This window comes from Macrobrachium nipponense, chromosome 1 (assembly GCF_015104395.2).
Source record: "Macrobrachium nipponense isolate FS-2020 chromosome 1, ASM1510439v2, whole genome shotgun sequence".
Lineage (NCBI taxonomy): Eukaryota > Metazoa > Arthropoda > Malacostraca > Decapoda > Palaemonidae > Macrobrachium > Macrobrachium nipponense.
In genome coordinates this window covers 2294784-2315598 of record NC_087200.1, presented here as the reverse complement: position 1 = coordinate 2315598, position 20815 = coordinate 2294784, and the positions used below count along the sequence as shown (strand labels likewise).

The 20815-nt window shown below is 39.4% G+C and overlaps 1 protein-coding gene across 2 annotated transcripts in view; it reads right to left on the bottom strand.

Moving 5' to 3' along the window:
• Window positions 1–7485: 7485 nt before the first annotated feature.
• LOC135219097 (gastrula zinc finger protein XlCGF57.1-like) overlaps window positions 7486–20815 on the bottom strand; it is a 29616-nt gene continuing 16286 nt past the window's right edge. The window contains exon 2 of one of the 2 annotated variants that reach the window (XM_064255534.1): window positions 7486–10224. In XM_064255534.1, the coding sequence (XP_064111604.1) occupies window positions 8942–10150 (1209 nt within the window). In that variant the 5' untranslated portion in view covers window positions 10151–10224 and the 3' untranslated portion in view covers window positions 7486–8941. The remainder of the gene's footprint in view (window positions 10225–20815) is intronic. The other variant, XM_064255533.1, reaches the window with a different exon arrangement.

Sequence of the window (20815 nt, the reverse complement as noted above, 5' to 3'; positions counted from 1 at the left end):
TTTTAATGGTATTAATAGTCAGTTTCCCATCTTTCGTGTATAGTCTTTGGTCAAAACCAAACACTGCCCCAACCACCACTCACAGACGACCGAAAAATGCACCACAAACCTCTTCAACCTCACCAAAACCAGACAGACACACGCACAACAACCTTACAACACCAAAATCAATCAAATACCATAAAATCAACTAACAACCAACGGACAAATGCTGCCAAACCAACTCTGCGAATTCACCAACTGCTTTACTCCTTCCGACTCTCGTAACAGACTTCCACTGACTTCCTACAGAGCGCCAAAACAGACATGCTTCTGACCGCCATTTAACCACTCCCATTCATTCTTCCACCAATCTCTCTCTCTCTCTCACACACACACAACCTTTGGAGATGTTGTCAAATATAAACTATCACTACTCCTCCATAATGTCAAGTGTTTGGTTAACATTTGCTGAAATAACCTAAAAAAAAAATTATAAATATCTAGAGGATATTTATAAGCTAAATCCCTGCAACTGACATTCTTTGCTTGCTGATTTACTTCAAGTTTATACTTGGCTGAAATTCAGGAGGGTTTTCAAAGTGTCCCATGAAATCTCTTGACACGAAAAGATCTCGAGTGAAAGTTCTCGAGTCTTGCTTGTAACAAAACTCACTCACTTTCTCTGTCCCTTGCTCTCAAAGTTCACTAACAAGAAAGCAAAATCGCCTTGTGAAATACACCATTGATGCATGAGATTGATGCAGTGAATATCTTCAAGTTTATTAATGTTATTACTTTACCTAACCTTTCCATTCAAGTATAAGTATACTTTACGTTACCTTAGCTGCACATATCTTGCATTCAAAAGGTCCCAAGTAGAAGATTGATAAACCCTTCAGAAAACTATAAATGTGAATGAAATATCAATAATGTTCAGACAATTTTATTCTGCCTAAATGTCCCAAGTCCCCACCAAGGGCAGGAGTCCTTATTTCATTTGATTACAAGAGGTTCATAAAGGCTCCCCAGTAAGCAGTAAGACCAAACACACCTCCGAGAGACGCCCTTCCAAGTGAAGCTTCCTGGGTGAGTCCGCGATTGGACTGCTGTCACATTCCACTGTATTGACGAGTTAGCACAGGCTCTGAAAGACATTTTTTTGGTGATGAGGTTATCCTGAGATGACCTTTGGCACTGGAAAAAACAGCAGTCAAATGTCTCCCTTGGAGGGCAGGGAATTATCTGACCTTTCCATTGACCCAATCTGCCCATACATAATATGGCTACTTCCTGCATACTGCGAACCATAAGGCAATATTTATGTGAAATGCCTTTATCAATTATAATCTGCACATATGACCATCTTTAATCTCTGGATGACCTAACCAAAAAACTTCAAAACTTTACAAAATTATTTTCTTCTTTTTCAATGGTACAGTTCTCAGACGCATTGACCTACAACCCAAAATGCTTTGATACACCAACAAGTATGACCGCCAACTGTTGGGAACAAACCACCTATTCATCCAAACTCATCAGGCACCAAAAAGCCTCTGGATGAATTATCAATGGCACAAAAAATCTGTGACTGATTCTGCCGAGGATAGGAAAATTCCTATGGACTAATCCACATGCACCAAATATGGCAACATTTTGTTATAACCGTTTCCCTTCCACCTTTCACTCTACAAGGAGACAAGAATAAGCTGTCCTCTGTACCTTCTTTTTCAGGATACTTGTGGAAAATTTAGCCTCTCAGTGGTATGACATGAAACAGAGACATCCATATGATGCAAACCAACCATCCGACTATTGTACAAATGAGCAACAGTTGCCTAAGACTTATGGATAAATGGGCCAAGATAATCCAATTCAAGTCTGATGCCAATGAAACAAAAGAGATGACCATACAGAATCCAACTCAAAGGATCACTCGGGAAAATGCTTATGAGACATCATTTACCAACTTGAGGTAAGAACAAGATTCAGTCTGGAACCAAATTAGGTTAAAACTGAAATTAAAAATGCCCTCAAATTCCATATAACAAATCACATAATTCAACAATGACAATGACTAACGCGCCCTGTGGAGGACAACCACAAACCAATCAGTAAAAATTTATGACTTGAAGCTTGTATCGGCCCATTTAAAAACTGCGAACAGTTCGGGAGAGAAACTCATTGTCCAACCAAAATCTTATAAACTCTCTGTGATCAGGGAAACTGGTCCCAGTAACATTCTAGAAACTAGACAAAACTTCCACAGCGTTCCTCTAACCCGCAACAAGACTTAATAGCAGTCACCAAAGACAGGAACATTCTGGAAACTGGAAGCTTTTAAAAAGTTCCTCTAACCTGGAACAAGGCCTAACAGCAATTGCGAGATAGGGAGGAACCAAATTGTCAGGAGGTGCATCACTCCTTGTCCTTGGAGGAGTTATGGAGTTCCATTTGACAACGTGTGTGTGTGAGAGAGAGAGAGAGAGAAATTGGTGGTTGGATGGTTAACGATTGGATTGGCTGTTGGAGAGTTCTAGGTTGTCTGTTGGTTCTTAGAGTTCTGTGTTTTGAGTTTTTTTTTTTTTTTTTTTTTTTTTTTTTTTTTTTTTTGTTTTTTTTTTTTTTTTGTTGGGGGGGGGGGTTAGTTTTCAGTTAACCTTTGGTGAGAGCTGGTAATAGACAGTAGTGTTGGCAGCATTTCAGTGAAGGCATTGAAATTCGTTTGAGTTGTGTTTTGTTGATTTGTTGTTGGTTGTTGTTAAGTTTGGTGTTGGTTGTTAGTGGGTGTGGGTTGCTTTTTTTGTGTTTGTGCAGTGGTCTTTTGTTGTGTTGTTGAGTTTTTGTTGTTATGTGTGAGGTTGTGGTTGTGTTCCTTGGTTGTTTGCTGTGTTGTTAGGTTGTGGTTGTGTTCCTTGGTTGATGGTTGTGTGTGAGGTGGTTGTGTTCCTTGGTTGGTATTGTGGTCCTTGGTTGTTGTGTTGTTGTGTTGTAGTCCTTGGGTGTTGTTTTGTTGTGGTTCTTGGTTTTTGTCTCGTGGTTGTTAGTGTTCCAGTGACCTCGACCAGCAGACGGCACAGAATAGCCTGGAGTATCTAGAGTTGGGTAAGTACATGTCTTTTGAGAGTTTTTTGTTTTGTTTTTTTGTTTTTTTTTTTTTTTTCTGTGTGTAGGTAGGTCAGTTGTTCTGCATATTCTGTAGTGTGGAGAAGAAAATGTGGCTGGGGTGAGTTGGGCAGCTGGAGTGATTAGGTTTATGTGGGGGGAATTTTGCCAGCTGGTTTTTTTAACTTGTGATCCCGCCACAGTGGGAACAGCTTACAAGCTATGAATAAAGAATTTGGAAATAAAGAAATCATTGGAGACCCTGCAGTCCACTCCCAAGAGATCACTTGTCTAAAATATCTGCGACAGACACAAGCCACACTGCGCAAAAGACATCGTACATCATCCTAAAACCACACTCTAGCGACAAAAGCCTTCAAATATTTTCGTCAATCAGTAACTGAAATGGAATCAAGTTCTGAAAATCATCTAAGGTCAAATTTCTCCTCGATATTCAGCCAGGGTTAAGCGTGCTATTTCCTGTCTAATCCCTAATCTCTGGAACGGACCTTCCTGTCATAGACCTCTAAATCCAGCATAGTCCTTTTTGCCTTTAAATCCAACATAGGTCTCTTAGCCCTTCAAATTAACACCATTTCTGTCTGATTTGTCAAAACACAAGCAAAAGGACCTCTTGAAAGGAACGACAAAGTTCAACACAAGAGATGAGATCTATCTCATAACAGAGACCAAACTTTGGTCTTCTGTAGACTAAATGAAGAGAGAGAGAGAGAGAGAGCTTCGTAATGGAAGTAATGACTTAGACATGACCAATTTACTTGCTTCTTGAGTCACAATTTTCATTCAGCAACTAAAGCCACAAACTAGAAATCTAGAACAACAAAGAAGGAAATTAGAGCCACAAACAAGAAATCTAGTGGCACAAACAAGGGAACTAGAGCCACAAAGCAAATAAATAGAGCCACAAATAAGAAATCTAGAGCCCCAAACAAGAAATCTGGAGCCACAAGCAAGGAAACTAGAGCCACAAACAAGGAAATCCAAGCAACGGGTAAAGGTTCTTGACAAAAAGAGCATTTTTCTTGACGCTCAAAACTGGAAGTTAAACAGTAATTCCAGAGGCCCACAAAAGAGGAAATAAACTGGAAATGAAGCAACAAAAGCAGATTCACAAAAAGAGTAAAAGTGTCACTCAAAAGCTTCTCTCAGACAGACTGAATATTTTAATATTTGTAAAATGAACTTAAACTTGGTTTGAGCTCCAATTCAATGTTGCTTAAAAAAAAAGACAGGACGAGACCCACAACCCATTAATAAAATAATCCCTTAAGCTGGCCTCACACTGGGCCTTTTTTTCTCGAGCAACGAGCCGTTGCTGCCGAGAATCGAAAACCGGGAGATTTTAGCTCGAGCGACCGCGTAGTGTAAACAAACAAGATGGCTGCTTCTAACAGGACGTGCTCAGGAACTATGTCTCTTCCCACACAAAGACATCGGTATGTGTGGACGTCCTTTGCTCTCCATGGATTGTTAGAAAAAGTAAGAGAGTTCCGAGTGTTGTGGGATCACACGGATGACCTTTTTAAGAAAACTACGCTTAAAAAGTACAAATGGGAGGATGTTTACTTTTCCCTACTGCTCCTCGAAACCACGAGATCCTAGTGTGACGATACAACACTTTTGCTCGCGAGCCATCGGCTGGATGCTGGCCAAAACCGCGAGCTAGAAATGACTAGTGTGAGGCCAGCTTTAGACTTCTAAACAAAGCTAGGATACAAGTCTTTCAAGACAGGCCAATAAATCTGGACTAGTCTAAGGATCGTGAGGACAAAATAGTCCTTTTGATTAAAACCACAATCAAAAGCAAATCCTCCAGACTGGAGAGAGTTCAATCCCGGACAAAGAGAGGAACAAGAGAGACAAAATGATTCCTCAGAGCCAGAGGGAAGAGAAGCCATTCTGACTGGATCCATAGAGGCTTCAAGGACTAAATGTCTTTCACAACAGAAGGAATGAAAAGCAGAGAATTTAGTGGCTGTGCTTTCTCAGGAAACGTCCGGTGAAAAGATTCATATATACTACATCTATGAATGAAGTATACATAGCACTGAGACTAACACTAGCAGTTCTTTAAGATATTTTAAATTCCTTCACAAACTGGAAGGCACGTTGCTTAAAAGACTTTCAAAACATCTCCACCTTGCAATAAACTTCCGGCAACTTGCTGCAATGATCTGAATCCTGTAATGATCTATTGACTCGTCAAAATTGACTTTAAATGTCAAATTCAGTGGTTTATTTCTGGGAAAACTATAAAATAAAATAAATCGGTAGAACAAAGCTTTTTTAAACTGAGGATTTTGGATTGTCATTTATCTGTGATCACAGCAAAAGCGTTTTCTGAATGCAGCAGCTAGTGATTCCTAGGATACATTTCTAAGCCATGATATTCTGGTCATAATCAACCTCCCAGGTTTTGTTACAGTTTTTTTATTAAACAGTTAAAACCATTTATTTATATAGTTGCATTCTCTTGCAGAAATCTCAAACACACCAGTTGCAAAAACCATCTGCATTTGAGGGATGCAATATTTGCCAATCTTCATGGACTAGACCTAACACAACCTCCATGAAATGGGAGAACCATGAGTCTACACAATACATATGAAAGTGGGACTTCATTTTCTACATCAGAGACATTTAATGTCTTTACAAATAAGCCCAGATGGAAATACATCTAGATCATTCCTGAATAATAATGTGACAGAGAGGACCCAAGATGGAAGCAGTGAACTACGTCTGCTCTACAATTAAGAAAACCCAAAAGCAAATCAAAATCTGAGACCACATTCGGCCAAAACCAAAGCTTCCATGTTGCCACGAAATGTCCATGAAGAGGGGACGTTTGAAATCATTCCACGCATGCAACAATGAGGACCCATTTCAGTTATTATTTTTTGGCTCTTTATGACATTTCTGGGCCACTTTTACGAACCCTTTCCACAGGAACTTTTGACAAATGAATCACATGAGTTGAGAGCATTTTTGCTTCACCTCTGGTACATCATGACAGGAAATAACAATACTTGTACAGAAATTCTGAGACAATGAAAAAAAATGTTTCTGCACCAGTTCTCGGTGAGAAACAACTCATCCGTTTGCATGTTGCACTTTTTTTGGCCAATTGAACATCCCGGAAACACAACTTGCTGATTAACCTCGGACATGTGTAGAGTGATATTGGGCTCCTTTCTAAGGAGTCTTCAAGAACCTTAATATAAAAAGTGTACTCAAAATTCCTTCATGTCCTACAAGGGGAAATGTTACAGGAGCAAACTAAAAAAGCCTTGAGCCAGTGACTTACATTCATAGTTCCTTCTGATGCAATGGCATAAATATTTTTCAGGCCAATTAGTACATTCTCACAAGGATAAATGCATCATTACCTAATTACTGAGTTTAAGAAACATATAAAAAGGTGTCCGTAATGAGATCAAATTAATAGAAATATAACTCGCAGAATGTTAAGAAATATTCCCTAACAATCAATCCATTTGGTAACAAATATAAGGTTACTTGTTAAACAAAGAAATTAGTATATAAAACTCATTCTTATTTTGGTGATTTAAGCATCTTAACAGTGTGATGTCTTCTGTTTATCAAGGCATTTCTATTCTCGAAGCAGCTCAGAAGATCTAAGACTGATTATTTGAATTTCTGGAGATTCTGTCTTCATAAAAATTGGAGTTACTACCTATTTTATGCATTCTCTACAAAAATTAGGTTGCACAGCAAAATTGAATGACCTCTTTAGCACTTCTGATAAAGTTACCAAAGGACTTTATGTGAGTTTTACAAAATACACTTCGTTCCAAAGTTAGAGAAATGGAACTTAAAAAGAAAATCTGACAATGTGTTTATTTACAAAGATAGGTCAGGTTCATGTCCATTCCATGAATGTCCAAGATTATCCTTGGTATCTTTGAAACCCCTACATAATTTACAATTGGCAGTCATAAAATAAACTATATCAACAAGAAAAATGTCAGTAACATAGTTTCAAGCTATAATCATTTCTAGACAAAACTATCAAGCTGTTAAGGACATATTATAGCAAACATTAACCAACTGGATAATGTCAAAGTGAAGAAATGCTCTCAGTAAACACGCAGCCATCAAATGCCACATCTTAACAGCATTCCTGTTCAGAGAAGAAAAACAGCAAGTGAAGTCCTCAGGGACTGTTTACGACTCCTACACAGCCTCTGGTGGCACAGGAGGACAGACAGCACAAAGACTCGAAAAGTGACGGAGCAGCAGTTCCATAAAACCAACCCCCTGAGAGTGAGGCCACAAGCCTTTATTCTTTCCAGTTTAACAAACTACATCTGGAGAATTTGAATTTTAGAACCTTAATATTTAGAACTTTCAACTTTACACTAAAATATGACGAGATTTCGATATGAATTTCATTCTGACATAAGTTTGAGCAAAGTCAAACTTTGTACCGTTTCGATGAACCTGCTTTACACTCAATTATATTACTATTGCTCAATCCTGTGGGCTCTGGTCAGTTCCTCACTGGACGAGTGGGTCCCGTACTCGACTATCAATCTAGTATCCCGTGTTTCCTTTCAGCAGCTGATCATAAGAATTTATTTCTGGTGATTAGAAATTCATTTCTCGATATAATGTGGTTCAGATCCCACAATAAGCTGTAGGTCCCTTTGCTAAGAAACCAATTGGTTCCTAGCCACATCAAAAAATCTAATCCTTCGGGCCCAGCCATAGGAGAGCTGTCAATCAATCAGCTCAGTGGTCTGGTAAAACTCAAGAGATACTTAACTTTTTTGTGGGCCCTAGTCACTGTCTTAAATCACTTTCTATGAACCTAAATTTCGTGGTAGGATGCTGAGCCTGTGGTTATCTGGATATCTTTGAAAAACCAAAACTTTTTGAAGCCTATTGTACTTTATCTTAATATCTTTGAAAACCAAAACTAAATAATTATGCAGTCAGATCAATGTGTTAAATTTAAAATGTATGGGAGATTTCAAAACTACTGCTGTGCCAAGCAAATATGTGTTGAAAGAAAATAATACTACCTGATTTTCCTGCTGTTTATGAGCAAAATACCAGACAAATTGCATAAACATTTAAGTCACTGGAAAGAAAATATATTATACTTTCTCACTGATCAAATGGAACTTAAATTACATTGCTTTTACAAAACTACTTCACATAAAAGTAAAGAAATAAAGTACAATTACTCAGCTTCATAATGAGACCAAAACCAAGGTTATGTTAGCAAAAATAAATTTGTAGATGTCAATAAAAAAATTGTATTTGCGCTCAGAAACAGTAAGCTAGAACTTTCCTTCTTTCTCAGTGTTCCCTCAACACATTTATTGATACCATTGACAAATGAATTGGTCTCTTGTGATTTATAAAAACTGAACAATCAGTTGCCTAAAACATTGAAATCGTTAGAATATCAGCAAGACATCAAAAAAGTAAAGTGAATCAATGTTTTTATCTAAGAACAAGTGGTTAATTATAAGATTAGTGGTTATTAACCAATAATCTTATAACAAAAATTCTCATTAAGCAAATATAATCAATTTTAACTTGCTGCACTTATCTGAGCTCATAAGTAAAATTCAGAACACTCAAAGGTTTCCCCCGATGAAGAAAGAGAACTTTTTCTTGTCCACACTTATGTCGAAAGAAATTTCACTTACAAATGTTACTTAAGTTCTCTCTTGACAATTTTCAGATTACAGCAGTTAAAAGCATTTAATAAAAATTACTTGGACAAAGATCAAGTAATAAACAGTTTCTGTCTAGTGTGAATTCTCGTGTCTTTCGAGATTGTTCGGCAAGTAAATGCTTTCTCTCATGCATGAGTTTTCTGGTGTTTTGTGAGATTACCTGAATCAGAAAAACTTTTTTGACATACAGAGCATGTATATGGTTTCTCTCCTGTATGAGTTCTCATGTGAGTTTTTAAATGAGTTAATTGAGTAAAACTTCTTTGACATATAGAGCAAGTAAATGGTTTCTCTCCCGTATGAGTTCTCATGTGATTTTTGAGATTACCTGAATCAGAAAAACTTCTCTGACATATAGAGCAACTATAAGGCTTCTCTCCTGTATGAGTTCTTATGTGTCTTATGAGAGCACATAGACGAGAAAAACTTCTTTGACATGTTGAGCAAGTAAATGATTTCTCTCCCATATGAGTTTTCATGTGATTTTTTAAATTAGGTAATAGAGTAAAACTTCTTTGACATATAGAACAACTATAAAGTTTTTCTCCCATATGAGTTCTCATGTGACATTTGAGACTAGGTAAGTGAGTAAAACTTCTTGGACATACAGAGCAAGTATATGGTTTCTCTCCTGTATGAGTTCTCATGTGTTTTGTGAGATTAGTTGATTGAGAAAAACTTCTTTGACATATAGAGCAAGTATGTGGTTTCTCTCCCGTATGAGTTCTCACATGTAATTTTAAATGAGATAATTGAGTAAAATTTCTTTGACATACAGAGCAAGTATATGGTTTCTCTCCCGTATGAGTTCTCATGTGATTTTTTAAAAGTGATAAACGAGTAAAACTTCTTTGACATACAGAGCAGGTATATGGTTTATCTCCCGTATGAGATCTCATGTGTTTAGTGAGATTAGATGATTGAGAAAAACTTCTTTGACATATTGAGCAAGTATGTGGTTTCTCTCCTGTATGAGTTCTCATGTGGGATTTCAAGTGGCACATGTATGAAAATGTCTTTTGGCATTCAGCACAAGTTATTTGCTTCCCTGCTGTGTTGCTTCTACCCAAATGTCTATTTTCTTCTGCAATACAGATCTTTTCCTTTCCACTTTTATCAGCACAGCTTGGAGAGCTGCCCTCCTCGTATTTAATAGACTGGGATGAGCAGTTCACATCAAATTCACCACTGTCAAAAAATTCTGGTTCTGCCTTGACTTCTAAGAAGGGGTCTGCAAGTGAGGAGCCTTCCCCTGTGTTTTCTGTTAGACCCTCCTCTAAATTCTCCTTCTCTTCTTTGATTAACAGCAATGATGGCGATTTATCAACTTCCATTTTCACAGGATGTTCTAACTGCAATACTCAATCCTAGTTAGGAGCTGATGAAATTTTCTTCTGTTTGGAATAATCTGAAATAAAATAAACAATCTGAGAAAAACATCTTCTGGATAGCACCGTTCATAACATCTCTAAATTAAGCATCCTCAGGGAAAACAAATATCACAATGCAATGATCATCTGGACGCAATTAGTCTCAAAAGAAATAAAACTTGTTGACAATCCAACAACCTGACTTACTCTAATTTTGACAATCAAATGAACAGCACCTTTCCTTCTATTTAGAGAAGAATGGTTTTTTTTTATACACACTACATGTGGATTTTGAGGTAGAAAATGGTAGTAGTTTTCATTAGAAAAGCTCCTTCAGCTAGGAGTATGGCTATTGCAGGAGGCAGTGGTATATTTGTAATAGAATTACATATAAAATGGAAATGCATTCTGCTTCCATTATAAAAATATTACTAGGCTTTGTATGATAGGTCAGTCAGGAAAAAACTCCCAAAATTATCTAGTCCACTCAGGATATGTGCAAATACAGATTCAACGTGTTTCGTATAAACAAACATCTAGTCAGTTCCGTGGGTCGACGCGACCGACCGAACTCCCATGAGAATCTGGATCAAGCCTTGAATCTATTATTCTTTCTTATGACCCCAAAAGTCATGTATGTGTGTTAGTTTGTACACTCTCACTTTTCTAAGATCAAATTGAGAACTCTGTTACATTGAGATAGTTTGTATACTTAACTGTCTAACGATTGTTATTCTCCGAAGTAATATTCATATAACTGTTATGCTAATTATTGCTGTAATAGTTCTTAACTGCTTTTGCTGTTAACTATCATAATCATTGTTTACTTCCTGTATATACTATTTCTCAGTATTCAGTACTGAACTGTATCTTGTACCTTGAGGTTTGGATAATAAATACCAAGAGAAACCGCTGTGTTTGTTAAACCATGACTGGTGGCAGCAAGTCAGAATCCACGCCTACCGAACATAACGCTGTTGCAAAGGAGATTATGCTGAGTGTGTCTTTTGGGGATGATGTGTCTCCAATGTCTTGGCAGTCCTTTTCATCGCATTTCTCTTTAGTCAAGCAAGCAAACTTACTACGAGGGGTACCGTCTTGGCGCGACGCAGGATATCGGGCCCTCATGCTGAGATTACAATTTAGGGGACCAACAGCCAACTATGTGGAGCAACAGGCGTTACAGGACCCTGAGTGGGATAAGGACGATGTTGCAATTATGGACAGACTTGCGCAGCGTATTCTCACGGCGGATGCAATTGAAGTAAGGATTCTGAAGTTTGAGGAATCTATACAGTTGCAGGGTGAGAGTCTGAGTGATTATATGACTCGTTTGCAACTGTTGGCAGGTCAAGCATTTGCTAAAGAACCAGCTGATATTGTACGGAAGCGTGTTGTATGGCGATTTCTCTCGGGGTTGCACGATGCAGATGTTCGATCCCAATTGATTAGAGAGAAGTGGACGGAGTCAGAGGAGACTGCCAAGTTGTATGATGAGGTGGTGAAAATTGCATTGGCAGCGTTGTCTACTAAACGAGCAACTAAAGCAACAGGACCTAGGAATCCCAGTGTCCATGTGAATCAAATTGAGGGTACGTCCAATGTTTGTTTGATGGAGGACACACCGGAAACTATGGAGGTTGCAACTGTACGAGGAAATGCTGGATCATGGGGCAGCAAGAAGAGGGAATCCTATTCTTCTCGTAAATTTAAGTGCTATTATTGTAAAATGACACATGTGGGTGGATGGAAAGCATGTGCACGAAGGAGAGATGAAAACCCTGCTTGGTACCCTCCCCCCCCAGGCTCAAAGAAGAAATTTTCAGTGAGGACTGCTCCACACGGGAGCTTGGAGCAGTCTGTACAAATGAATTCTACTTCCGCTTTCCAACGCACTGTGGCTTTGGTGCAGCCAAAGGTGAACGGTCAAATGAGATATCGGCATGTGCTCTCCAGCCGAGCAGCAACTCAGGTATTGAAAAATATTACAAATTACATTACTGTGGAGATGATGAAAACTAAGTATAATGCTTTGGTGGACACCGGAAGTGATTATTCTTTAGTTTCTGAGGATATCTTGAATGATGCTCAGAAATCTCTTGTCAGCTCGAGTAATATTACAGCTTGCGGAGCGAGCAGTGAAGAACTTCAAATTCAGGGAGAAATTCTGGTGGATGTAAAACTAGGCAAAACCATAGTGAGACAACATAGGTTCATTGTGGTATCTAAACTTGTTACTAGAGTGATACTTGGGCTGGACTTGTGGATAAAACTTGGCACAGTCACTCTAGATTTGACAAAAGGGAGGTTGCGAGTGGATTCAATAAATTTATCATTGCCATTGAATACTGGGGAAAGGACACAATCACATAAATCATGCTCTGATGGAGTGGTGAAGCTCATTGTTAGAGCTGAGAATGCAGTTGTGATACCTCCTAGGACAGAATTATTTATATGCTGCTCAGCTGATGGGATGGTTCCAGATGAGCAGTATCTGTTGTGTCCCAGATGCCCTGAGGGTTCTCCGGTTGCCCCTCCTCATTGCTGCATCCAAGGTTCAATCAAGAAGAAAATGTATGTGAGAGTTGCAAATGTATCGGATAAACACGAAACTGTGCAGAGTGGAGAGGAGATTACTTTTGAGCAGAAAAAGGAAATGGACAAGGTACTTCATGAGTTCAAGAATGTTTTCTATAATGGAGGCCCACTGCCGCTGGTACAGGTAGGGGTGGAGCACACAATCAGAGTTAACCCAGATTCAGCACCAATAGGCAGAAGTCAAGAAGGAGCTAAGCAAACTTCAGGATATGGGTGTAATAAAGAAATCATGTAGCCCTTGGGCAGCTCCTATTGTTTGCGCTCGTCGAGCTGATGGAAGCCTTCGGTTGGCTATTGATTATAGGGGAGTAAATAGCGTGTCCCAGCCAGCAACATTGCATCCAATTCCTGTGGTCGAGGATCTTCTTGATAGACTTGGTCAGGCAAAATACTTTTCAGTGCTAGATGCAAAGTCTGGATACCATCAGATGCCTCTTCGGAAGGAGGATTGTGAGGTCTCGGCCTTTGTAGTCCCATGGGGGCAGTTTGAATGGCATGTTAGAACTCCTTTCGGTCTGAAAGGGGCAGGTTATACGTTTCAACGGATGATGGCTACAATACTCAGTGATTGCAACTATACGGATGCATTGTGTTATCTCGACGACATACTGGTCTGGGGTTCAACATGGAAAGAACACATAGCAAGGCTCAGAAATGTGTTGAGCAGGATTCGTGATGCTGGTCTTGCGCTAGCCCCGAATAAGAGTAAATTTGGGGTGCGTGAAGTGGAGTATCTGGGTTCCGTGGTTGGTGATGGCATGCTTCGCATTAGTGAGCAAAGAGTTCATCAACTGAGGGATCTTCCTAGGCCTTTGACTGTCAGGCAGTTGCGTCAGGCCATTGGGGCATTTTCTTATGTGCAAAAATGGATTCCAGGGATGTCACAGACTGCTAAGCCCCTGTATGAGGCTTTGGAAAAAAACCCACACCAGAAATTGCATTGGTCGGTCGAGATGGTTGAGGCTTTTGAGAGGCTTAAAAACCAGGTAGCAAATGCTGTAGCACTCCATCTTCCTGACTATAGCAAACAGTTCGTTTTAATTACTGATGCAAGTGACTTTGGAGCAGGAGCAATGTTAGCCAACAAGTCAGCATCCAAGGAACTGTTACCAATTGCCTTTTACCACCATACATTCTCCAAATCCGAGCAGAGGTATTCAACGACGGAAAAGGAATTACTGGCGGTTATCCTGGCAATAAAGAGGTTTCGGATGTACCTCTCCTCTGCACCGTTTGATTTGATAACGGACCATCAGGCATTAAGATGGCTAAACACCCTGGATATTAGAGAAGAGAGAGGACGTCGAGGGAGATGGATTGAAACAATTCAGCAGTTTGACATAAATCCAATTCATAAAAGTGGTCGCAGTGCTGTGATGTCCATGGCTGATTATCTGTCAAGAGTTGGTGCTGATGGAAATCTGGTATCGCATATTGCGAGTATAGCAGTAGGATCTTCTCAGCAGTGGGCCACAGCATTTGTGGATCCCGATGAAATGTTAGAAAAACAGCATTGCGATGAAGGGATCAGGGAAGTAGTGAACTTTATGAAAAATACGAGTTCACCGGGATGTGTGTCAGAGGAGAATGAGCTTGCCAAATATGGTAACCGTTTAGGTATTACTAACAATGGAATTCTGTGTTATATAAATTATAAAGGAAGACGCTCACAAGAACATCCCTATGGCGTGAAAGAAGAGTGGCTACCTGTAATACCTAAAGATATGAGACTCTATGCACTTCAAATGATTCATGACAGTCCAATGAGTGGTCACATGGGTCGTGATCGAACGTGGGAAAGAGCTCGGAAGAGTTTCTGGTGGCCTCGCATGAAGGCAGATGTCAGTAAATGTGAAGCATGTGGGAGTAACAAAAGATCAAAGCAACCAGGGAAGGCCCCTTTTCAGAACTGCGAGCTCCCGGAATATATGAATGAACAGGTGCAAGTTGATTTCATGGGTCCGTTTCCCATTTCATCATCACATCCATATCGTTATATCCTTCAAATGCAAGACATTTTGACTCGCTATGTTGTTTTGGTACCTCTGAGGATTGTTCAGCAAAAACAGCCGTGGATACTCTAGTTGAAAGATGGATTTGCATGTTTGGGGTGCCCCGTGTCATAACGTCGGATAGAGGATCACATTTTACGGCTGATATCTTCAAGGCAGTGTGTAACCTGTTTGGAATTAAGCAGGATTTTGGTTCTCCTTACCATCCAAGAAGTCAGGCCCAGGTAGAACGTCAAAATCAATTATTAGACAACGTTCGTTGCATGTGCCACAATAATATGGATCTTTGGCCTGAAATGATACCCAGGGTACAGTTCTCTCATAATACAGCTGTAAATACTACGACTACATTTACTCCACATGAGCTCGTCTATGGGACTCCGGCTCGACGTCCAGAGGAGATTCCAAAAAAAGGAAACTTGCAAAGATGAGGATTATCAAACCGGGCTCTTTGGATAATGCAGCAATCGCAGAAAGATTTGTGAGAGAGAAAGTAGAGAAAATTGAGAAAACTATTAAGGTCGCACGGAACAAGACTGCAATGGCACAACAGATTAGGAATAACCAGCGGAAGTCTTACGGCAAAGCTTTCAAAGTTGGAGATTTGGTTCGATTGAAGTTATCGACAGCTGAGAGACGCCGTTGTGGAGGTGGTAAACTTGCACCATATCTTTCTAAGAAATATAGAGTTATAGAAATACTTCGTGGTGGCTGGACGTATAAATTAACCCCAGCAGAGACTATAACAGACGAAGTAAAAATAAGACATTTTGACAAACTGGAGCAGGCCCCTGTAAGCAAATATTCATGGGAAACCGCATTGGCAGATCATTCAGATGAAGAAGTCATCAGAATAGAGTCAGGGATTGGAAGTAATTCAGAAGGAATACGTCGGTCTACTCGGGAGCGCCATCCTCCAAGTCGTTTGCAGGTGGATCCCAGTAAAAGATCCTATGAATCGGAAGAGGAGGAATTCTGGGATGAATGTTCTAACAGCGAAAATGAGTTAGAAGACGATCAGAATTGCTTATAGTAATGATAATGCTCGTCTTGATAAACGTAACATGTTAAATGGCAATTATTTATTTTATGTTATTTTATTCTTGTATTATTTAGTAAATTTATTTTATTGGCATTCCCAATTTATTCATATATTGTCTCATAAATAAGAAGGGGAGTGAGATAGTTTGTATACTTAACTGTCTAACGATTGTTATTCACCGAAGTAATATTCATATAACTGTTATGCTAATTATTGCTGTAATAGTTCTTAACTGCTTTTGCTGTTAACTATCATAATCATTGTTTACTTCCTGTATATACTATTTCTCAGTATTCAGTACTGAACTGTATCTTGTAACTTGAGGTTTGGATAATAAATACCAAGAGAAACCGCTGTGTTTGTTAAACCATGACTACATTCTACTCCTTTCTCTCATCTACTCAAGAATCCTTCAGAAGAGCTCCTATCTCAAAGATGTGCCTCGACTTGTAAATAGTTAAGAGAATATATGCCTGTTTTATACTTCGATGTGTTTTAAACTACACCTTCAAGCAAACCAACCATGAACGGAAGTGAGAAGTCAACTTGAGTCCTCTACTATCCAGGCCAATGCAAAGAGAGAGAGAGAGGCTGAATATGTGCCTCGCATACCAACTGCTATTTACAACTGTGAATCCTAAATAACTCTGTGGCAGACCGCTTTTCTGTATATGATAGAAAGCTGGTCCAAGCCACAATAATGGTGGCAGCTAGAAACCATTATGAGGGAAACCAGTTAGACAGCTACGGACTTGGGCTTCACATCACTTTCGCCACATCTTAAGAGTGAATTATAAGTCGGGCAGCGTTGTGCAGTGGCCATGAAAACTTCCCAGGCCGACCTTCACTGACATACAACTGAGGAGATCTAGGATGAATATCGACTTCTACTTAACAACACAATATACTAATATATTATCAATCCGTGTCTTCATCTTCATATCATCGGTGTCTACATCTTCATATCATCGGCTGCAAAACACCATGTAAACATACGCTTCCTGGAAGATCATCAACCGGACGACAGAGAGAAACAGCCCGCATCACTGCAACAAACAAACGCATCCACCTCTGGGACGTAAAAGACAACCTACAGATGACCGGATTATGACGTCTTTATACACAAGCAGAAGACACGCCATATATACGAGCTAAGTAAACCGGCCTTATCCATTTGCTGTGTAGTCATTCAATTCATTCACTTGTTTGATTTCAGGGCGTTCAGATTGCTGTTCCTGGGTGACTTAGAACGACATTTACTGAAAAAAAAACCTCTCTTGCAGGAATAATACTCAGTCATTTTTACCAACTGCTTTTTTCAAGGATATCACTTAAGGGATTTTGACGGAGGAAAAATCTATTTCTGGGCAATGACCTGTGTTGCCCAGTGAAATGATTCCTTTAGCACTCATTTCTAAGGTAAAAGTATTGCTACAAATACCAGAGAAAAAGCTAAAATGATAGTGCCAGAGTATACTGGCTTGCTCACCTTTATTTAAAGGTGTCGGTATGGTATCTGGGGCAAGTGGAAACCACTACCAGAGGTCCCTTGCCATTTAGTCTCTTCCTTCCTCAATATCCCTCGTCTACAGAGGAGCCAATCTAAGGCCCTGCTACCCGCTACCACTACAACTAGCGCCTTTGTTTTCATTCCTGTAGATAGCACCCAAGCTTGGGCCAAATAGGGTGTGGAAGCAAAAAAGTGGGGTGGGATTTCACTGGGTGACACAGGTCATTGCCCAGAAATAGATTTTTCCTCCGTCAAAATCCCTTTTCTGGGCTCAGCCTGTGTCGCTCTGTGAAATAGTGCCAGAGAATTGGCCACACCAGCTTGGAAAGATAGTGCAGATAACTAATAAATATTAGGTAAATTAAAACTCGATTAGAATTAAATACTATAATCTAGGTAATTAATTCTACAATAAACAATAAAGATATCAAACAAATGAAAGTTTTAATGATCCTTAAAATTAAGCTTATCTACACAACAGGGTTAGATAACCCACAATGGCTCAATTAACACACACCAGTCAACAAAATTACCACATAGGGAAATTAGACCCAGATACAAATATATACAGTACAAATCATCAATATACATAGAAAGTGCCATCCAAGGTAAAGTATAAAACCCAGTAACGACCGAGCTACGGCAAGAATGCTAGCAAGGCAGGTAGGAGAGACATAGGCTACATAACTACTTATTACTGTTTTATGCAGTGTCAGGGGAAACTGTGTTTCCAGCTGCCACTGCTGGGAATTTAAGGGCCTCTAATGACTTCAAATAGTGGCGTTTAAATACTGTCAGAGATTTCCAGCCTGTGTACTTCTTGAGATCGTCAAAATTCATATGTTGAAAATAATTAATTGAGGTGGCTACTGCCCTAACATCATGTGCCCGTGGAAAAGATTCGGGGTTAGCTTGCTTTATAAAGTACAAAATTTGTTGCCTAATTCCTTTTAGGGAAATAGTACCACCCTTTTCCCTAATGAACAAAGGACCTGAAGATATCAGGGTAGTTCTGCTTAAATATGCTCTTAGGGAATTAACTGGACATAAGGACGGGTCCTGGGGAAGTGGGACAATCTTCCATGGAGCCCATCTATCTTGTGGGTCCTCATTCTTAGCTAGAAATTGACGATCTGGTGAGAGTAGTAATTCTCCTGAAGGGAGAAACTCGATATGATCTGGTTCCCTAGATAGGGCCGACAGTTCAGAAATTCTGGCTTCTGAGGCTAAACTTATTAGGAATAACATTTTCCTTAGGAGGGTTATATAATCACATGAGTCATTATTAGTGTCAGAAGCCAATTTAAGGACATCATTTAAAAACCATGAGACCGTCCTGGGTCTCTCGGTTGGTCTAAGCCTAGCATAAGCCTTTGGAATGGATGAAAAGTACGAATCTGTTGGATCTACATTGAATCCAAATTGGAAGATCTTCTTAAGTGCCGGTTTGGTAGTAGTAATTGTACCTTTTTCGAACAAGGTTCTGAAAAAGGTTATGGCCACATTCGTGGTCATGGTTTGTGCATTTGAGTCCTTTAAAAATATAGCCAGTTTCTTAACTGCTGAGTCATTTTGACGCAAGGTCGATTCCCGTTTGTCAGATTCTAAGAACCGATGTTGGCATCTTTCTGAGCCGCAAACTTCATGAAGTCCATAAAGTTAGGGCTTTCTGAATTCCCGAGGAAGCGGACACAGTCCGCGTTTGTACCAACTGCGTAAGTTTGGGATTGGGAATCCGTTGAGGCCGGAGTCCTAATTCCAGTAGTAGAGGAAACCAATTGCTCTTGGGCCAATTGGGGGCTACTAGTCCAATGTGACCCTTGAACGTCCTGAGCTTGTTCAGGACTTTCAGGAGTAGATTCACTGGAGGAGATTCACTGGAGGAAAGAGGTAAATTCTTTTCCATACATTCCAAGGAAGATTTGCTGATGAGGAAGTATACCCAGAAATGCTGAATGGGGCGAATATCATCAGATTTTGATTCCATGTCCATTGAGAAAGCAAGTGGTAGCAGTAGCTCATGATTCTGGGCATATGGGAATCAGGAAGACTGTGGAGAAGATCATGAGATATTTTTTCTGGCCTGGACTTCATAAAGATGTTAGCAGGTTCTGTCGAGAGTGTCATACCTGCCAGATAGCTGGAAAACCTAATGAAACCATTCAGAAAGCTCCCCTACAACCTATAGAAGTTAGAGGAGAACCCTTTAACAAGGTGATTATAGATATGGTTGGACCGCTTCTGAAGACGAAGAAAGGAAATGAATATCTGTTGACACTAATGTGTCCTGTTACCAGATATTCTGAGGCGATCCCTGTTAGAAACATATCTACCAAGATAGTTGCTGAGAAACTATTGGAGTTTTTCTCAAAGTTTGGTATACCAGAAATTGTACAAAGTGATAGAGGAACGAACTTTACTTCCAAGTTATTCCATGATGTGATGAACTTATTAGGGGTGAAACAACAGTTATCAACTGCTTATCATCCAGAAACTCAAGGTGCCTTGGAAAAGTTCCACCAGACATTGAAAAGTATGCTGACAAAGTATTGTTCTGAGTCAAGAAGAGAATGGGATGTTGGTTTACCCTTAATGTTATTTGAAGTTAGGAATGCTTATCAAGAAAGCATGGGATGTTCACCCAATGAGATGATTTTTGGACGAGAAGTGAGAGGACCTTTGAAGATTCTTGCAGAAAATTGGGTAGAAAATAAAGAGGAAATCCAAGGAGAGTATGTGAAGAACTTAAGGAAAAGGTTGAAAGAGATTAGAAAATTCTCTTTAGAAAATCTGAAAATGAGTCAAGAGAAAATGAAAAGAAACTATGACAGAAAGACTAAGCTAAGAAGTTTTAGTGTTGGTCAACAAGTGTTAGTGTTTCTGCCAGTCAAGAGATTTCCCCTTACAAATAAATTTCAAGGTCCCTACAGGATAATTGAGAAGTTAAGTGATAGAACTTATGTGATTGAAACACCAGAAAGAAGAAAACGACAGAGGAAGATACATGTGAACCTTTTGAAACCTTACTTCTCAGAAAATAGAACTGAAACTGTGTCAATATGCAGACAAACTTCATCTACAGAAGACGATGACGGCTATGAATTGGGAGCTGAAAAGCAAGATGAATAATTCTTCAATTTTGGAAAATTTGGAGGATAAACTGAAACATCTTAATGTTGAACAAGGTGAGGAATTGAGTGAAGTGATTAGAAGCTTCACAGAGATTTTTGTAGATGTACCCAGACGTACTAATCTGACCAAACATGAAATCAAGATCCAAGAAGATGGAAAATCGTTCAAGCAAAGAACTTATCGCTTATCACCTTATCATCGAGATGTTCTGAAGAAAGAAGTTCAGTATTTGCTGCAACATGGATTAGCAGAACCCAGTTGAAGTCACTTCAGTTCTCCATGTGTGTTAGTGAAAAAACCGGATGGCTCCTTTAGGATGTGTACTGATTATAGGA